The 20,480-nt window shown below is 40.7% G+C and overlaps 1 protein-coding gene across 1 annotated transcript in view; it reads left to right on the top strand.

The window, feature by feature from the left end:
- Positions 1 to 20,480, top strand: part of Cpa6 (carboxypeptidase A6) — a 361,770-nt gene that overhangs the window by 327,628 nt on the left and 13,662 nt on the right. The window contains exon 9 of the mRNA NM_001415862.1: positions 19,790 to 19,992. Coding sequence (NP_001402791.1) covers positions 19,790 to 19,992 — 203 coding nt within the window. The remainder of the gene's footprint in view (positions 1 to 19,789; positions 19,993 to 20,480) is intronic.

Below are 20,480 nucleotides of genomic sequence, written 5' to 3' on the forward strand. Positions count from 1 at the left end.
GATCTAAAAACCTAAATATTAATAGTGAGAATGACCCCCATAGGCTCAGATATTTGAACTCTTGGTCCCCCGGTTGGTAACACAGTTCAGGGAGATTGCAGAACCTTTGAGAGGTGGAAGGAAGTACACCTGGAAGAACTATACCACGGGGGACAGGATTTGGGTGTTTGTCTCTCCTACTTCCTGTTTCCCTACTTCCTGCTTGCATTTGAAGAGATGAGCTCTCCGCTTCCTGCTCCTACAACCATGTCTGCCCCTAACTGCCATCATGTCTCCTGCCATGATGATATATTTTCTCTCTGGAACCTTAAACTAAAATAAATCCTTTCTACCACAAGTATCTGTCTTTCCTCCACTTTCTAAGAGGCAGGATCTCAGCCATACAGGACCACTAACAGGATCACAGGGCAGCCTGAGACACACTAAGCTGTCTGCAGACTCACTGGACCATCCTGCCTGAGCCTTCTGAATTCTACCACCATTCCCACCCTTTAAGTCACTTTTTTTTTTTGGTTCTTTTTTTCAGAGCTGGGGACTGAACCCAGGGCCTTGCGCTTCCTAGGCAAGCGCTCTACCACTGAGCTAAATCCCCAGCCCCCTTAAGTCACTTTTAATCACGATGTTTTATCACAGCAACAGGAAAACAATACACAGGTCCAAAAACTTTCCTTGTACCAAATCAGCTTCACTTATTCAACCAGTATCTGAAAGGTAATGAAAGTGTCTCTTTTCCTAAATATCGGGGAATGCTGCATGACCAGTCTCTAAGAGTTGACAGTTCCTAAAGGAGAAGACGATCACATTTACAGTTTTCTACAGCCAGACACAGCCACTCGTAGAACGAATCGATAGTCAACACTCTGTCACTCCCCATGACTATACCATCCACACTACTATGAGATGGTATACACAGCCCCAAGCCTACTCAGAAAAGGCTGGTACTGGCTGGATATAGTGAAGATGCTGTGGATGAGGCAAGCAGCTTCAAATCAAGAGGAGTGTTTTTACTCTGACTGTCCACCTAGTGGGGACAAAGCAAGGTACATAAACATCCATGACTTCATCTGTGTCCCTTTGCTTAAAGGGAACATTAGCACTGACCTTGTTATAGTATCAAAGCATCCTTCCAGCTATTTGTTCTTGAATAAAAGCCATTATGGTTTGGTTTGCTTTCTTTATAACGGTTATAAAAAGACACCAATTCCTACCCTTTGTGTGTTGGAAAACAATTAGTGTTTGGCCTCTGTGAAATTTAGAAGTAGCTTACAAAGAGTACTTTAATTATCATCTCCTTTGTTAGTTTGAACAATGGGAGTGATTTATCCTTAGTTTAGTAATTTTGAATATTTAGTTATTTAAAAAAGGTTTTGATTTCCTAAGGAAATGTCAGTTGAACTTTACTCATTTTTCAAATACAAAGCAGAGGCATTATATATTACTTAAAAAATACACTCAATCATCCATAGTTTCACCTTTATAAGCCTCCAAAATGACGTTTAAAGGCAAGGCCTTGGTGACTATTCCCCAGGTTATATTTGATAGATGCAGAGATAAAGAAAAGGGAGAAAATACAGGTTACAAGATGAGCTGTGAGCCCATGGAATGACCACACTGTGTAAGAAGAGTGTTGTCTCATGCCAATAATGATGATGCTGACAATAAAGATACAATTCACGAAAAATGGTATGATATGAAGGAATATGAATGATGGAATGACCAACATGTGCTGCCTGTGGGTTGGGTGACTCAGCATCAAGAGTCCATCATGTATAATGTGTGTGTGTGTGTGTGTGTGTGTGCATGTGTGTGTGTGTGCGCCTGTATGTGTGTGTGTCTGTGTGTGTGCATGTGTACATGTGTGCATGTGACATGTGTGCGTGTGTGTGCATGGGTGTGTGGGGGCATGTTCATGTGTCTATATGTTTATGTGTGTGCATGTACATGTGTGTGCATATCTGTGTGAACATGTGCGTGCAAGTGTGTATGTTTATAGATGTGTGCATGTGTGTGTGTATTTATCTGTTGTGTGTGTTTGTGGTGCATGTGCATATGTGCATGTGTTTGTAGGGATGTACATGTGCATGTGAGCACATGTGTGTGTGCATGCATGTGTAAGTGTGCACATGTGTGCATGTGTAAGTGTGCACATGTGTGCATGTATACATGTGTGTGTGTGTACATGTATGTGTGTACTAACAGATAAACTTGTGGAGGCCAGAAGAAAATTTGCATGGGTCAACTCTCTCCTACCACATGGTGTCCAGGGTTCAAAGTCAAGACATTAGGTTTGTCAGCAAGAACTTTTTGCCCACTGAGGCATCTTGGGAGCCTCTATGAGACTCTTAATAAAGTTTTTAATATTTTTGCCTTTCAAAGTTGAATAAACTAATCAATACAGTTTATATGGAAAAGGAAATGTACAATAAAATAAGTAGAATTATGGGAAAAAATCCTGATGTCACGGTACACACTAAGATTACTCAATTGTTATGATAACAAGATAGAAAAAAAGGCAGAACACACAGAGAATCCAAGAGTACATTCACACACATAAAAGATAGAAACTATGCCCAAGGTGGTGATCTGGGTCAGTGGGACAATCATGGTGAGTGGTGCCCACAGAACTGGATAGGCATTCAGGAAAGCTGACATCATAGCAAAATGTCACATGCATACTAAAAAGAATCAAAATTCTTGCAGACTAGATGGAAGAACTTAAGTAGAAAATGACAAGAAGAAAATTTAGACAGTACCTATAATCTTTACTAGCAGAAAACTTCCTCAACCAAGACAAGAACGCCAAACCCCATTTAAGAAGAAGAGACACAGTAATGATATACAATTTTAGACTTCTAAATGAAGAAAGTGAGTAAGAACGATTGAGTAGGTAAAATTCAGTGCAGATGACAGTCTGCACGAAATATTTTCATATATGAGTCCGAAGAAAAATAAAGGGTGGTGGAGAGATGACCAAGCAGTTAAGAGTGCTTGCTGCTCTTGCAGAGGACTATGCTCAGTTCCCAGGACTCACAAGGCTTACACCTGCCTGCACCTCCAGCTGCAGGTAGTCTAGCACCCTCTGCTGGCCTCCACCTGCATTCACATGTGCATAACCCCCAACACACACACAATTAAAAATAAATCTTTTTTTATATATATAGAAAAAGATGAAGTAGCTCCCACTCCCATCCACCCACTTCACCTCAACACTCTGGCATTCCTCTACACTGGGGAAACGAGCCTTTACAGGACCAAGGGCTTCTCTTCCTATTGATGGGAGACAATGCCATCCTCTGCTACATATGCAGTTGGAACCATGGGTCCCACCCCATCCCCCCATCCCCGTGTAATCTTTGGTTGGTGGTTTAGTCCCTGGGAGCTCTGGGGGAGGGGTCTGGTTGGTTGATATCGCTGTTCTTCCTATGGAGTTGGAAACCACGTCAGTTACCTCAGTCCTTTCCCTAAGTCCTCCACTGGGGTCCCCATGCTCAGTCCAATGGTTAGCTGCAAGCATCCTTGTCTGTATCAGTAGTAGAGACGGGAAAGGGGATAACACTTGAAATGTAAGTACATAAAATATCCAATAAATAAAATTAAAATTAAAGAGGGGAAATAATAAATAATAAAGCAGTTTATCTCCAGGAAAAAGAGAAAGAAGAAGATAGGCATCCCAAGAAAACAATATGTGAAGGACATGATTAAGCATTTCAGAAAGAAACTCTAAAAGTAAACGTGAGCACAAGCATATCTGTAATAAGGCCACCAGACACACTTGTAGATGATTGCTGGTAAGGAATCCTTATCTTAGTATAAATAGTAACAATTTTAGTAAGCAGTCTGACAAAAAAAATGGGAATTTTTAATTAAAATTGAGTGTGAACTTTTAAATTGAAATTTGAATTGTGACTTTATCCCTTACGTTAGCACTCTGCCTCCATGAATTTATCCCTTGCAGAATCAGCTTCACTCAGATGTAAGAACTGTGTTTTGATAATGGTTTCAGTGTCATTTACATCAGACCACACTTGATGCCCTGCCTTATTGCAGTATTGTTCCTCAGGGTAGGGATAGAAAAGGGGAAAGAAGTAAGTGCAATTCCCAGCAACAGGAAGCAAAGGACTAAATCATATTTAATTATAATAGAAAAATTCAAAGGACGAATATAAGGAATAAAATAAAATATAACTGAAGAAAAAGAGTCAAAAGTTCCCATATGAAAACAATTGTGGATTGTGAAAAATGCGTGTGTGATTATATATAATTGTATCCAAATATATAAACATAGATAAATACATGGGTGTATAAATACATGTATGTACGTGTGTGTGTGTGTGTGTGTGTGTGTGTGTGTGTGTGTTGGTAAACCATATTGATGGTATTACTTTGTTACTAACAGGCTGTTTCTGGGTATATTGAGGTTGTGATACAAGTGAAAAGGGACTTTAGTGCTTTTGGGGGGCTGAGATTAAATGCAGAGTCATATACACACTAGGTAAGTAAATTTTCAGGCACTAAGATGACTACTGTCCCCTGCCACCAAAAGCTATTTTTGTCACTGTTTTTATAAATTTGATGGCATCCTGATTCCATTTACAAGACATTTAAAGTATATACTTTAAAAGAAAAACATACACTGAAAATGAAAATACAAACCAGCCATGGTAGTATATATCAAACATCTGAGAAGTTGGGAGGCCAAGGCAGGAGAATTGCAGTGTTCAGAATGAACCAGGGCTGCACAGTGAGTTCCAAGCTGTCTTAGGTTAGAGATTAAGACTCTGTCTCAAAACTTTAAGAAAAAAATTTTGACAGAAATCACATGATTTCTCTCAGTAGCTACAGAAAAGGTCTTTCATAGAGTCCAGTTCCCCCTCATAGGAAAAGCTGTAATGAACTAGGAGGGAAAGAAAAAGCTCAACATAGTGAAGGTTGCAACAAACCCATGGTAAACTAAATGGGGAAGCAAAAAGCATTTCTACAAAAACCAAGAGCAAGACAAGGGAGACACTTGCTCCACTTTTATCCAATAGAGTGCTAAAAGCCTAATCTTAATATATAGATGTGTGTGTTCCCATGTGGGTAGAATACATGTTCATGTGCATGTACATGTGGAGGCCAGAAGACAACCTTGGGTACTATCCCTAGGAAGGCCACCCACCCATTTTGGCCTAAAACTTACCAATTTGCCTAGCTTAGCTGTCCAGCCAGCCCCAGAGAACCTCCCGGCTCTGCCCCCGTCTTACTGAGCACCAGAGAACCAGGATTTTCTAAACTGTTTCTGAATATCACATTCAGTCCTTGCATTCACAAGACACATGTTTTACTGCATGAGCCACCACTCCTCATATTCCCAGGCCTAGACTGGAAGTCTTAGCTGGGGCAGAAGCCAAGACAAGCAAGTAAATTTGCCATGAACAGGAAAGAAAGAAGTCAGCTTCCTCATTTGCAGATTCTATACCTAAGAGATTCTAAAGACTCCACCGGAAAGCTCTTAGAACTGTTAACACTCACCAAGTTGCAAAACACAAAATTAATGTACAAAAATCAATAGCTAGATATCAGTAACAAACATACTGAGAAAGAGATGAGGAGAGCTCTCTGCTCACAATCACCTCAGAACAGACCTAGGCAAAGAGGTGAAAGACCTCTCCACTGAAAACTTTAGAACACGGAAGTAGTTTAAGAAGACACTGGATGAGAGAAAAACCTTCCATGCTCACGGGCGGAATAAAGACTACCCAAAAACACTTCTTGGAGAAAAGATAGTATCTTCACCAACAGTGCAGAGCTAGAGCATAGGGAACAAAATAGACCCTAATCTTTGTACCAACTCCATATGCATCAAAAGTCTTAACATAAGACTTGAATATCTGTAACTGTTAGTGGCAAAAACGGGAAAATTGCAAGGACTTTCTGAATAGGATCTTCCTCAGAAAGTAATTCCAGCAACTGAAAATGGGAGCTCATGATGTTCAAAGGCCTCTGCACAGAGGGACACTAATTGGACAAAGAGCCTACCAGAAGGGGATAGAGTCTTGAGCTGTGTGTCTGATAGAGGATTGATTTCTAGAACATACAAAGAACTTCAGCAACTAACAAATTCCAACAATCCAATCAGTAAACTCGGTGATGAAATGGACAGCCTACAAAGATGATATGCAAACAGCCAATAAACACAGAGAAGTGCTTAACCTCATGCACCACTGGAGAAAAGTGAATCAAGACTTCACTGTCACTTCATTGGACTTCATTTTAGTTCAGTCAGAATGTCGGTCATTAGAAAAAGAATATAATGACAAGGATACAGACAGAAGGAAACGCTTACACATTGCTAATGGGAATGAAAACTATTCCAGCCTCTAGAAATCAGTATAGAAGTTTCTCCAAAAAAATTATATAAACAAAAATAAAATAACAAAAAAGAAAGAAATAGGCCCACCTAGGACCAACCACACTACTCCTAGCTCTTTACCCAAAGGTCTCTGAGTCAATATATCACAGAGACATTCACACACTGATGTTCAGTTCATTACTATTCACATCTGTGGAAGCAACCTTGGTGTCCACCAACTGAGGAACAGATGGAGAATATGTGGTACAGATATTGTGGATTTGGTCTAACACTTGCATTATGTCATTTGGGTTCCCCAAATCGTACAAGAATCCATTTGTAAGATGCTGAGGGTCCCCGCCCCCAGTTGGTTCTGACAGGTAAATAAAGTTGCTGGAGGCCAATGGCTGGGCAATGAGACAGAGGGGGGACTTTAGGATTTGGGGACAAGGGGGTCAGAGGGAGCAGGGACAAGCACCATGCCAGGAAGGGAATAAGACCCAGGCTTTGAGCTGCAGAAAAGAGGGCACACCAATCATGTAAGAGCTGGGAAAGAGCACCCCAGCTTCCTCCTTCCCCCACTGGGTCTAGTGAGTAATAACTCAGGAGTATCAGAGAGGAGCCGTTAGCAACATGGACGTTTGGGAGTGGCCCAACCATTGAGCTGTCTAAGACCAATTAAAATGGAAGGCTGCATGTGTGTCCTTGATTGAAGAACTGAAAACATTGGAGCAAGTAGCGAGGAACACACGTCACCTCCAGGACATTTAGAGTGGATTAATCACTACTGCAACATATAGATACACAATGGAATGTTTCCCAGTGACAAGAACCAAATTATGTGTTTGCAGAAAAAATAAAGACAATCCTATTCCGCGAATTAACCCAGTCTCAGAAAAACAAATAGCCTACATTTTGTTCTCTTCTTTGGTCCCTAGATTTCATATAGCCCAGTAAAAGTACATATATGTAGTATGAAGAAAGTGAAGTTGTCTAGGGAAGTGATCTTGACCTTCCTAATGCTGAGACCCTTTAATACAGTCCCTCGAGGTGTGAGGACCCCAACCATAAAATTATGTTTATTGTTACTTCATTACTGTAATTTTGCTACTGCTATGAATCATAATGTAAATAAATATGTGTTTTCCGATGGTCTCAGGCAATCTCTTTAAAGGGGTCATTTAACACCCCACCAAAGGGGTCATGACCAACAGGTTGGGAACTGTTGGTCTAGGGGATTAAAGGGGACAAATGGGGCAAAAGGGCAGGAAAAGCAAGAGTGGGAAAAGGGAGAGTACACTGCACATACAACGCATACCTTTGTTGCAATAAATATTAAAAACGCCTGAACCTTTTTAGTGCCAGCACCCATGGGGCCTCACGGCACTGAGGGGTACCCTTATCTCAGCAGCTCCACACTTCCTCCAAGTACCGTCTGACCCAGGTGACCTTGCCACTCTGGGGCCAAATGGAACTAACTATAATTTATCTTTGCTTAGTGTCTCTCTGGCGCTAGCGGAGGACTCTCTGGTTCCAGCTACCTGATGAAATCAGGGCTCTAGAAATGCAGCATGGGCCTGGCCTATCATGGCTCCCTGCCACAGACTCTGCTTACACTCCCAACAACCTAGTGCAATCATGACTCAGTAAACTGTAATTTACCAATCAGATTTATGTGTTAAATTCCCAATCCACAATACATCCACACAATAAACTCACAACCAATTGATAAGGATATAAATCACCCACTGAGATAGGATAAATTTGCCTACAGAAATCCATCCCATACCTTGGCAATTCAACACCACCCGGATCTGGGTCATCCTTCTCCGTCTCCATCTTGATTCTCCTCCCTTCCTCTTCTCTATCGCCTTACAAAAGCTTTGTCCCTGCTTTATTTTTTATCGTCCAATCATGGCCTTGGCCTAACTTGTGCCAGCCCTCACCTGCATATAGATATCAACCTTCATACCTTTATGAATGTTTTTTATTTTTTAAACTATTCTCATAGTTTTGTCAACTTGACATAAACTACAATTATCTAAGAAAAAAAAGCTCAACTGAGAAAATGAATCCACCAGACTGGTGCCGTGGTGTCTTGGTTAATGAATGACACAGGAGGACCCAGATCACTGTGGGTTGTCCCAGTCCCAGCCTTAGGTATGTGAGATTGATGTGTACAAGAGAGTGGCCATGGGAAGCAAGGCAGTAAACAGCATTGCTCTATGGCCTCAGCTTCTGATCCTGCCTTCATGTTCCTGTCTTGAGTTTCTGTCCTGTTTTCTTTCCTTGATGGAGTTGACCTAAGGGCTGTAAGCCAAATACACCCTTTTCTTCCCCAGTTGCTTTTTGTCATGGTATTTTATTGCAGCAATAGAAATCCTAAGACAAAAAGAAAATGAAATAACACGACCAATGTGGTTTCACTACAGTCAACATGACTTCTCTAGATACCATTCATTGGAGGCCCCAGCCTGTCAGTTCCAAAGAGATCAGCAGCAGTGAAATAAAACCAAACTCGTTACCATTTTCCAGCTTACTGATTTCCCTTCTTAAAATGCCTTCCTTATTAAAAATCTCTTAGGTCTTTAACTTTCCCTTCTACTAGTTGGGTGTGTGTGAGAGAGGGAGAGAATGTTACCCTCAGAGACCAGAAGAGGGCTCAGATCCCTTGGGGCTGGAGTAGTAGGCCACCCTACCTGGGTGCTAGGTACTGAACTCAGTTCCTCTGTAAGAGCACCGAGCACTCTTAACACTGAGTGCCCCTCTCCAACTCCATTCTTGTAATATTGATATATTATAGAAATAAAACACTGCTAAGAAATTAACATTTTTATCAGCCAGGCAAGTTACTGTCATTCTTTAGAACATTCTTCCTAGATATGTTAACCATTTTATCCATATAATTTCATGTTTTCTTTCGACTAAATATTTATTTCTGCCTATTTACTGAATGTTCTAGTCTAATAGCTAGTGTTTAGAAAGTTTTTAATATTGAGATTATAGGTTGCAATATATAAAAATTCACATAAAAATTCTAGTTAGAGGATCAAAAAGAAAATGCTCACAGTTTAATATCATAATTTATGTTTTATTTCCATTTAAAAGAAACAGCACCTGGACACTGTTACAGCACTCAAGTTCTACATTTTACCCTCACTTTTTTTTCTCTTTTTTTTTTCTCTTTTTTTTTTCTTTTTTTATTAACTTGAGTATTTCTTATATACATTTTGAGTGCTATTCCCTTTCCCAGATTCCAGGCAAACATCCCCCTAATCCCTCCCCATCCCCTTCTTTACGGGTGTTCCCCTCCCCATCCTCCCCCCATTGCCACTCTCCCCCCAACAATCTAGTTCACTGGGGGTTCAGTCTTAGCAGGACCCAGGGCTTCCCCTTCCAATGGTGCTCTTACTAGGATATTCATTGCTACCTATGAGGTCAGAGTCCAGGGTCAGTCCGTGTATAGTCTTTAGGTAGTGGCTTAGTCCCTGGAAGCTCTGGTTGCTTGGCATTGTTGTTCATATGGGGTCTCAAGCCCCTTCAAGCTCTTCCATTTCTTTCTCTGATTCCTTCAACGGGGGTCCTGTTCTCAGTTCAGTGGATTGCTGCTGGCATTCGCCTCTGTATTTGCTGTATTCTGGCTGTGTCTCTCAGGAGCGATCTACATCCGGCTCCTGTCGGTCTGCCCTTCTTTGCTTCATCCATCTTGTCTAATTGGATGGCTGTATATGTATGGGCCACATGTGGGGCAGGCTCTGAATGGGTGTTCCTTCTGTGTCTGTTTTAATCTTTGCCTCTCTATTCCCTGCCAAGGGTATTCTTGTTCCCCTTTTAAAGAAGGAGTGAAGCATTCACATTTTGATCATCCGTCTTGAGTTTCATGTGTTCTAGGCATCTAGGGTAATTCAAGCAATTGGGCTAATAGCCACTTATCAATGAGTGCATACCATGTGTGTTTTTCTGTGATTGGGTTACCTCACTCAGGATGATATTTTCCAGTTCCAACCATTTGCCTACGAATTTCATAAAGTCATTGTTTTTGATAGCTGAGTAATATTCCATTGTGTAGATGTACCACATTTTCTGTATCCATCCCTCTGTTGAAGGGCATCTGGGTTCTTTCCAGTTTCTGGCTATTATAAATAAGGCTGCGATGAACATAGTGGAGCACGTGTCTTTTTTATATGTTGGGGCATCTTTTGGGTATATGCCCAAGAGAGGTATAGCTGGATCCTCAGGCAGTTCAATGTCCAATTTTCTGAGGAACCTCCAGACTGATTTCCAGAATGGTTGAACCAGTCTGCAATCCCACCAACAATGGAGGAGTGTTCCTCTTTCTCTGCATCCTCGCCAGCATCTGCTGTCACCTGAGTTTTTGATCTTAGCCATTCTCACTGGTGTGAGGTGAAATCTCAGGGTTGTTTTGATTTGCATTTCCCTTATGACTAAAGATGTTGAACATTTCTTTAGGTGTTTCTCAGCCATTCGGCATTCCTCAGCTGTGAATTGTTTGTTTAGCTCTGAACCCCATTTTTAATAGGGTTATTTGTCTCCCTGCGGTCTAACTTCTTGAGTTCTTTGTATATTTTGGATATAAGGCCTCTATCTGTTGTAGGATTGGTAAAGATCTTTTCCCAATCTGTTGGTTGCCATTTTGTCCTAACCACAGTGTCCTTTGCCTTACAGAAGCTTTGCAGTTTTATGAGATCCCATTTGTTGATTCTTGATCTTAGAGCATAAGCCATTGGTGTTTTGTTCAGGAAATTTTTTCCAGTGCCCATGTGTTCCAGATGCTTCCCTAGTTTTTCTTCTTTTAGTTTGAGTGTATCTGGTTTGATGTGGAGGTCCTTGATCCACTAGGACTTAAGCTTTGTACAGGGTGATAAGCATGGATCGATCTGCATTCTTCTACATGTTGACCTCCAGTTGAACCAGCACCATTTGCTGAAAATGCTATCTTTTTTCCATTGGATGGTTTTGGCTCCTTTGTCAAAAATCAAGTGACCATAGGTGTGTGGGTTCATTTCTGGGTCTTCAATTCTGTTCCATTGGTCTATCTGTCTGTCTCTGTACCAATACCATGCAGTTTTTATCACTATTGCTCTGTAATACTGCTTGAGTTCAGGGATAGTGATCCCCCCTGAAGTCCTTTTATTGTTGAGGATAGTTTTAGCTATCCTGGGTTTTTTGTTATTCCAGATGAATTTGCAAATTGTTCTGTCTAACTCTTTGAAGAATTGGATTGGTATTTTGATTTACCCTCACTTTAAAAGAATGGTGCACTTTGGCCTCTGAAGCTCTTTACTAATTGTAGGGCATGACAGATTCCTTTGCAAGCATATAGGTGTTCTGTGAACCAGGCCTAATTTACACTCTAGGCTCACCCATCAATATTGCCTGACTCACATTTTTAAATTTTATTTTTTGATTATTCTTTTTATGTCTGAGTGCTCTGTCTGCATGTACACCTGCATGCCAGAAGAGAGCATCAGATTCCTTTATAGATGGTCATGAACCACCATGTGTCTGCTAGGAATTGAACTCAGGACCTCTGGAAGAGCAGCCAGTGCTCTTAACTGCTGAGTCATCTCACCAACCCCTACCTGACTCATATTTTGTGTTGAAAGTTTATATTAGATGTGTCTAGCCTTTATACCATTGTTGATTTAGTTTACTATCTGAAACAATCCCCTACCTCAAATCTGTCATTCTGGACTTTCTCTTTGAATAGATGGTGTCTTCTCTGTGAAGGCTCTCCCAAACATTCTCACAGGATAATTGCTTCTCCCTGCCTGCAAACCTAACTAAAAGACACTTTTAAAAGTAATTTAAAGAGACTCTGGTAAAGCTATTTTCTACCATCTATAATTCTCTGAAATTTTTCTTCTATTCTTCACAACATGTTTTTTCTAAACTTCATCACTTGCCATCTTAACTATGTCTTTTCCTTACTGAGCCAAATCTCTGGACCGTCAGACAATGCCCAAAGCCACTTCTCCCACCCTTCTCCATGCACATGTAATCTTCATCAACAAAACAAAGGTGCTCAGAACACCCTCAAAACCACGTCCACCTTCAGGAAGCCCATGCAGAAGGATGGAGGAAGACGCTAGAGAACACTCAGCTAATGGTGACTGCATCCTGATGGTTGGTTCTTGCTTTGCTATCATTATTTTTTCATATTTACATTATTAAAAGGGAAATTTTACTTTTGCTTATTTATGCAGTGAGGATCCGACAGAGTTTGCTCTGTATAATGAGCTAGCTTTCTCCACATCTTTTACCAGGCAACCATTTCCACAGTGATTTCCAATGCTGCTCTCTATGCGGGTACCGAATTCCTATATATTCTGCCGCATTAGTCTAATAATCCCTTCTAGTCTATACTGATATTCAGTATCATTTTTATTAATAAACATGTACAGGTTGTTCTAATGCCTGCTGAGATCAGCCTCTGTCCTCTGCTTCTCTAAGGTTTTCCTAGATAGTTTGCAAAACTGCAGTGCTCTTCTCAATGATGATACATTAACAGAATAAGCCAGATGCAGAAAAAATATTGCATGTTCTCGCTCAAATGTGAAACTAAAAATATGGATCTCAAAAAAGAATTAAGTTGTAATCACTAGACACTAGAAAGAGTGGGGCAGTGAAGTTGGATATTGAGTACCAAAATATGTCCAGTAGGAGGAAATGGTTTTACTCAGGAGAGATCTACATCCGGCTCCTGTCGGTCTGCACTTCTTTGTATGGGCCACATGTGGGGCAGGCTCTGAATGGGTGATCCTTCAGTCCCTGTTTTAATCTTTGCCTCTCTATTCCCTGCCAAGGGTATTCTTGTTCCCCCCCCCCCTTTTTTTTGGTTCTTTTTTTTTTCGGAGCTGGGGACCGAACCCAGGGCCTTGCGCTTCCTAGGCAAGCGCTCTACCACTGAGCTAAATCCCCAACCCCCTGACCCCCTTTTTTTAACCCTGTTTGCTTCTTTAAATTTTTAATTCAAAATGATCCTTTCACATTCCTGGACTTAGACAAAACTATGTCTTCCTTAACAAAATAACTTTATTTAGTAACAAATCAGGAAGTGATATTTGAAACTAAGAAAGTAATGGACATTGTATCTTGAACATCTAACAGATATAAATGTAGACATGGGTAACAGTGAGAGATTTCTATTTTAGTTTGCCAACAGACTAGAATTAACGTACTTGTCAGGTTTTAAGTCCGATGAACTAAAAGGATTTTCAGCTAACTTTGTGACAGCATTCCGTTATTCATAAGCCAATTTGAATAAAGCTTTTTTAGGGGAACTTTGGCATGTAAACATATCATAGAACATCTACCAAAGGGAGTGTAGTGAAGCTTTACTCAGACCAAGAGTATACAACCCTCGTGCTAAAGCCTAACCCTTATGTGCAAATACAAAGGAATAGAGCAGAAAAAATCACTCATTTGGAGAAGAAAGCTGAGGCCTGGAGGCACAGCCCTGTAATTCCAACTCCTTGGGGATGTGAGGTGGGTGAGTAACTTAAAATAAAAGGGTTTGGGGGCTCAGCAACAGAGCACCTACCTACCATGTGTGAGCCCCTGAGCCCTGGGTTCAATTCCCAGCCCTGGAGGGAGAGGAGGGAAGAAGGAGAAGGATTGGGAAGAAGAAAAGGGAGAGAGGGAGGGGGGAAGGAGGGATGGTGGCTATTCTTTGTCCTCCATCTTGGATACAGTGTTTGTTAATGGCTACACATCACGTAGGTTACATCGCAATAAATTTAATTTTAAAGAACCAAAGTAACAGAAGATAAATGCTTTTACATGAAAGTTTATTAGTGATTTTCCCCAAAAATCCTGATGATGACATTTTTGTTGAAATTTTGCAGGACAGAAATTGGCATCTTTCATAATACTGTCATCATACTCATAAACATGGCTTTCTTGATCACGAATATTTAAGATTTTCTTTATACCATCATAGTGAGGGATTATTTTGATAATATTCATAATATCTCATTTTTATGAAGTAGTCTTATAAGAAATAATGGTGAAAATGAAAGTACAGTATAATATTTTTGAAGATGGTTTTGATCTAGTTTATCCCGGTCTCCTCTTCTTGAACAATGTCTCTGGGGATATGTTTTACAAAAGACCTAGTTTTGGAAAAGTAATGGGAATTTTAGAGCATAGTACCTACCTGGAAGAAGCTAGTCACTGGGGACAAATCTTTGACGGTATCTTATCTCTAGCGTGTGTGTGTGTGTGTGTGTGTGTGTGTGTGTGTGTCTGTGTGTGTGTGTGTCTGTGTGTGTGTCTGTGTCTGTGTCTGTGTGTGTGTCTGTGTGTGTGTGTCTGTGTGTGTGTGTCTGTGTGTGTGTGTCTGTGTCTGTGTCTGTGTGTGTGTGTGTCTGTGTCTGTGTCTGTGTCTGTGTCTGTGTGTGTGTCTGTGTGTGTGTGTGTCTGTGTGTGTGTGTCTGTGTGTGTGTGTGTCTGTGTGTGTGTGTCTGTGTCTGTGTCTGTGTGTGTGTCTGTGTGTGTGTATGTGTCTGTGTGTGTGTGTGTCTGTGTGTGTGTCTGTGTCTGTGTGTATGTCTGTGTCTGTGTGTGTATGTGTCTGTGTGTGTGTGTCTGTGTGTGTGTCTGTGTCTGTGTGTATGTCTGTGTCTGTGTGTGTATGTGTCTGTGTGTGTGTGTGTCTGTGTGTGTGTCTGTGTCTGTGACTGTGTCTGTGTGTGTGTGTCTGTGTGTGTGTGTTTGTGTGTGTGTGTCTGTGTGTGTGTGTGTGTGTGTGTCTGTGTGTGTGTGTGTGTGTGTATTCATCCCTCTCTTTTCCCTTTCACACCTCCCTGCACCGTGAATAAACTTCATTGCCACCTATTCTTCCTGCTGTGACATTTTGCAGCAGTGTGACATGACTCTTTGAAATTTGAAAATTCATGTGAACCTGGAATATCTCTACAGCAATGTGTTTGGAATCAGGGTCTTTGTAGAAATAACTTGGTAAGAGGAGGTAGTATATTCTAGAGTGAGCTCTAAACCTAATGCGAGGGAAGGACACATAGAGTCACACAAGAAGACTCTGTGCGGTGACACAATGCTTTAACACAAAGCCACAAACAGCTTAAGGCAGGAGGATTTATTCTGGCTCTTGATCTCAGAGGGTTTGAGTTGATGGTCCTTTGTCCCTGTGCACTTAGGCCAGAAGGAGTACATGGTAAAGAAGCATATTCTAGTAGACAAAAAGCAAGGGGGGTGGGGAGGAGAAAAGCAGGGGCTGGGAACAACATATCCCAAGGATCTAATTCTTCCTAAAATTCCCATAACCTCCCAAAATAGTACCACCAAACTCAGGACCAAACGGTCAACATATGAGTCTACTGGAGACATTTTATATTCAAACCATAACAAAGCCCACATAAAGAAGAGGGCAGAACCGGAGGAAGACAGTTACAATTGGAGTATGGCAGGATCAGAGAGAAGCTGGAGATAGCAAGGAAGGACTCGTTCCTAGCAAATCCAGCAGAATGGCAGCTCTGTTGACACCTTGATTTTACTCTGCTAGTCTCAAGGACAGCAACAGTATCATTTCTATTGCTTTAAGCCAACCAACCTGTAGCCTAGACGGCAGGAAACTGCTGCAACAATTAAGGTAGATGCCTGCTGTTTTACTACAACTTAATTATGTAGACATGATACTGTGTGGAGTTTATTTTTATAGGAAAATGAAGCGGTATTATATCAATCCACTCTATATTTTCCTGAGGGTGTGCACATGCTTCTCCCTACCACCCCAATGTATAGATTCCCAAAAGAAAGACAAATGTAGAGTCTTACATTTTAAATATTTTAAACAGCTCAGTGGCTTGAACACTCCCTAACTCCACATGGCTAACACATACACCCCTCCGATATTCCTGAGTTAATACTTACTAAATTTATACTTTATCTTTGCTGCCTTTGACCCTGCTGAGCAGCCCTCCTGGGGCTGCTTTCCCCTTGCACCTATACATCGGCTGTCTTGCCCTCCTGTACCTTTCCGGTACAATCTGTCTCCTACACCCTAGGCAAGGCAGAATCCCCTCTTCCTCTACCTTGGTCCCTTCCCAGGATTCCTAAAATGTCCCACCTCTGACTCCCTGCCCAGCCATTGGCCACGAGTAACTTTATTGACCACTCAAAAACCAACTGGGGACAGGCTTCCTTTAGTCCAACGTGCGGGACATTGCAAACTGGTTTTTGGGTAACATACTTAGCATAAGGACACAAGTCGCTATAGAAAATATCCCTGTAATCAATGCTACCTTGAGACTTGTTTCTGCTCTCTTATTCCTGCCCTGTTCTCCACTGTTTGCATCAATACTTTCTGGTAGACATTCCACTGTTAATTGTCAATTGGTGTTCTATTTTCCCTCTGTTATTCCCAATCCCCACACTTGGGTTTTTCAACATCGATTTCTAAACTATATATATATGTTCCTTTCCAAAAAAAAGACCAGTCTTGGGTCTATCAACATTTCATCGTGGAAACGGATGGAGGAGGCTCACTAGACCTCTTAACTGTTTCAAGGAATGTCAGGGGTAAGACAGCATTGGCAGTTATTGGTGGCTAGGGAGAGGGGGTTCATTCAAGGTCACAGCCATCCCTGATGTAGGCAGTAAATGATTGCTCAGGGAGGCAGAAGCATTTTCTTCAGTGATTCGTAAGTTGTCCCTGCTCCTGCATGTAACTTTAATTAAACTTACTGGTTCACACACACAAAAGATGGAAAGAAAAAAGCAAGCAAGCATAGAAGTAGAAGGGAACTAAGTTGGAGCTGGGAAGACAAATAGAAACAGCATGAGTGAGAGGGAGACAAGAGGGGTACATGAGGACCAATAGAATCAAAGTGTATCCATATATAGACATGTCAGAGTAAAATCCATTGTTATGTATAATACATGCTAATAGAAAGACTGGGGAAGGGGGCTGGAGAGATGGCTCAACGGCTAAGAGCACTGACTGCTCTTCCAGAGGTCCTGAGTTCAAATCCCAGCAACCACATAGTAGCTCACAACCATCTGTAATGAGATCTGATGCCCTTTTCTGGTGTGTCTGAGGACAGCTACAGTGTACTCATATATAATAAATAAATAAATTTTTTTAAAAATTAAAAAAAGAAAGAAAGACAAACTGGGGGAAAAGATTGAGGATTTCAGCATACTCTTACACCCTCTCCCCTGTGTTCCACCAGTTTCCATTCCATGGAATGTTTTAGAAAACTTTCTTATTTTACATTTGATTTTTTTTTAATTTTTAACCAATATATATTAGCTATACACACTAATGAAGTAACACTTTTGGAATACTGTGAAATGTTCTAGAATTAGGTAGTACTGGTTATGCACCTCTATAAACAACTGAATTGTATACTTTTTTAAAAAATAACTTTTATTGTATCATTTTGTTAAAACATTTTCTCCAGGAATTTTTCAAAGTGTATCAGAGTACAGTTAGATTTAAAAAAAAGTCAAGATTCACATTTCTTTTAAAAAAACAACTTTGAAGCCAGACGAGGTAGTATAGCTCTTAGGAAGGAGGTGGGATGGTTAAGATTTTGAAAACAAGCTGGATTGCATGGTAAAACCCTGTCCAGAAACAAGAGCTAGGGACATCGCTCGGGAGGGGCTCTGGATTTGATTCAAACACTGAAAAAAAATAGACATCATTGTATACAAGACTTCCAGTGCTACAGTTACAAACTCAAATGTCAAGGCTGGAGATGGCTCAGTGGTTAAGAGCACTTGCTGTTGCCACAGAGGACCCCAGTTCAGTTCCCAGCACCCACCTCGTTGCTCACAATGATGGAAGGGATCTGACACCCTTTGTGGCCTTCTCTGGTATGAACTTGGTACATAAACACACACACACACACACACACACTCACACATGCACACACAAAGACACAGAAAAAAATAAAAATGAATATTTAAAAAGTCAAATGTTATTTTGACTCTTGTTCTTTCTAAACAGCTCATTTTTTTTTCTCCAGAATTACTTTCTTTCTTTAGACATTACTGTGTTCAAGCATTGATATTTTCCCTCTTTTGTCTTATTTGGTGTGTAATGTCTGTTTGATTTTCCCATCATTGTAGAGAAATTTTAATTACCAATTCTTCCAATGTTTATTTTCTTCTACCCTTCTAGGCCTACTACTAATCACATTGATATTTATTCTACTTCTCATTTTATTTTATTTCTGTCTCATTTTTCCAGCCTTTTTATCCCTTTCTGTTTGTTTTTTATCCCTTTCTGTGCATGCTTTGAACCAACTCGCTAATAAGTTCGACTATATTCATTCAAGCCACAAGTTAAGTCGTGAGTTAAGCCATGAGTTAAGAGGCTGGCATTACTTTCTATAAGTAGGGGGTGACAATGGCCAACAATATAAAATAAACACACAAAATATAACTATAGCCAAAATTTCTTAGAACAGCAATGTTTTGTGGCTGTTACAGTGCTTCTTAGTTTTGTATAGACTTCTATAGATCAACTCAAAATGATTATTGAAAAATGTTAAAAAGGCAAGCATGTTAGTTCACAGCTGTAATCCTGGAACCCAAGAAGGCAGGGGAAGGAAAGTTACGGAGTTTAACACCAGCCTGGGCACATGAGACCCTGTCTCAGAAGAAAAATAAATAAAATTTAGTTTAAAGAATTTTTTTAACACAAGTGGATCCTCATGATAAGAAGTACCCTGGGTTTTTATAAATTAGTGTGGACTTCTCTGATCTATAAATATAATAGATTTTGGATAGACCCATGTTCTGTCCTGTCTTCATAACCTATCAATATTTGTGTATTATCAGACACTTTTTTCAAATGTCTTCCCTTCTCTTTTAATTTGACATTGAGTTCTTCAATAAATGTTTGTAGAACACTTCTCAGATACTGTTCCAGCTGCCAGGGATCCAGCCAGCAAGAGGTAAAAGTTAACAGAGAGTCTGGACAGAATATGGGTTCTAATAGAATAAGGACTTTTTCCTGTGCTGTTTACATTGTATCCCAGGCTTCAAGAGCGGTGTGAGCACCGGCTGAATGGTAAGTGAGTAAATATTGAGCACTAATTACACCACTGCTCATTGCTACCAAAACGAAAGTGCAGGTGTTGTGGAGCATATGAATGAGAGCTTTCTATAGGGGATTACACAGAATTATTTCTCCCACAGAAGAACTAACAGCTAAGAGAGATGTTCGTTCCAAGTGTTCCTCAAAGCTTTAAACAACCAGCACCAGCACCCACTCAGACTCTCCTAGAGCATAGACTTGTGTCCACTCAGAATTTTCACTATTGATTTCTATAAATGAGAAATTGAGTTACTTATTCAATAATATCAATTTAAAAAAAAATAAGGAAAGACCCAGTTTAACAATGCTTGTTTGTTTTTCGGCTTCTCCCCTGCCCGAACACTCGCCCCGTTTTCTTCTCTGACTTGCAGATGAAGGAGCCTCTGCAGACCCTTGCGATGACACGTACTGTGGTCCTTTCCCGGAGTCTGAGCCCGAGGTGAAGGCTGTGGCTAACTTCCTTCGAAAACACAGGAAGCGCATTCGGGCATACCTTTCTTTTCACGCCTACGCTCAGATGTTGCTGTATCCCTATTCTTACAAACACGCCACAATCCCCAATTTCAGCTGTGTGGTAAGTGTGTGCTCTTGTATGTGTGCGTGGGGCCTCATGCTGTCCTTCAAGACTAAGGCTGCGGTTCTGAGTACTAATGAGAGCAGCGAACATTCAAGTATTTTATATTAACTAACTCATTTAGGCTTTAGAAACTTTCTCAGCCCCATTTTACAGATGAGAAAATCGAGTGTGAGGAAGATTAAGCAGATACACTAAGAACTCTCAGGGTTGTAGCCAAAACTTGGCCTCAAGCGTAGCTCCAGCAGTATTGTTTATAACTGCTATTCTGCCTCCCAAATGCAAGCATTCCAAACCAATTTTACATTCTTATAATTCATACAGAAAATGTCGGGGGAGTGGATTTGATTAATATTATAGTTTTGGTCATATGTGCAGGGATGTAATTAACTTTATTAGGTCAATGATCATTCATAAATTATAGTCTGACTCATTAATAAAGGCAAGTTTTACAAGTGCTGTTTGCTTAATGCTTACCAAGTCTCTTG

The sequence above is a fragment of the Rattus norvegicus genome, chromosome 5 (genome assembly GCF_036323735.1).
Source record: "Rattus norvegicus strain BN/NHsdMcwi chromosome 5, GRCr8, whole genome shotgun sequence".
NCBI classification, from domain to species: Eukaryota; Metazoa; Chordata; class Mammalia; order Rodentia; family Muridae; genus Rattus; species Rattus norvegicus.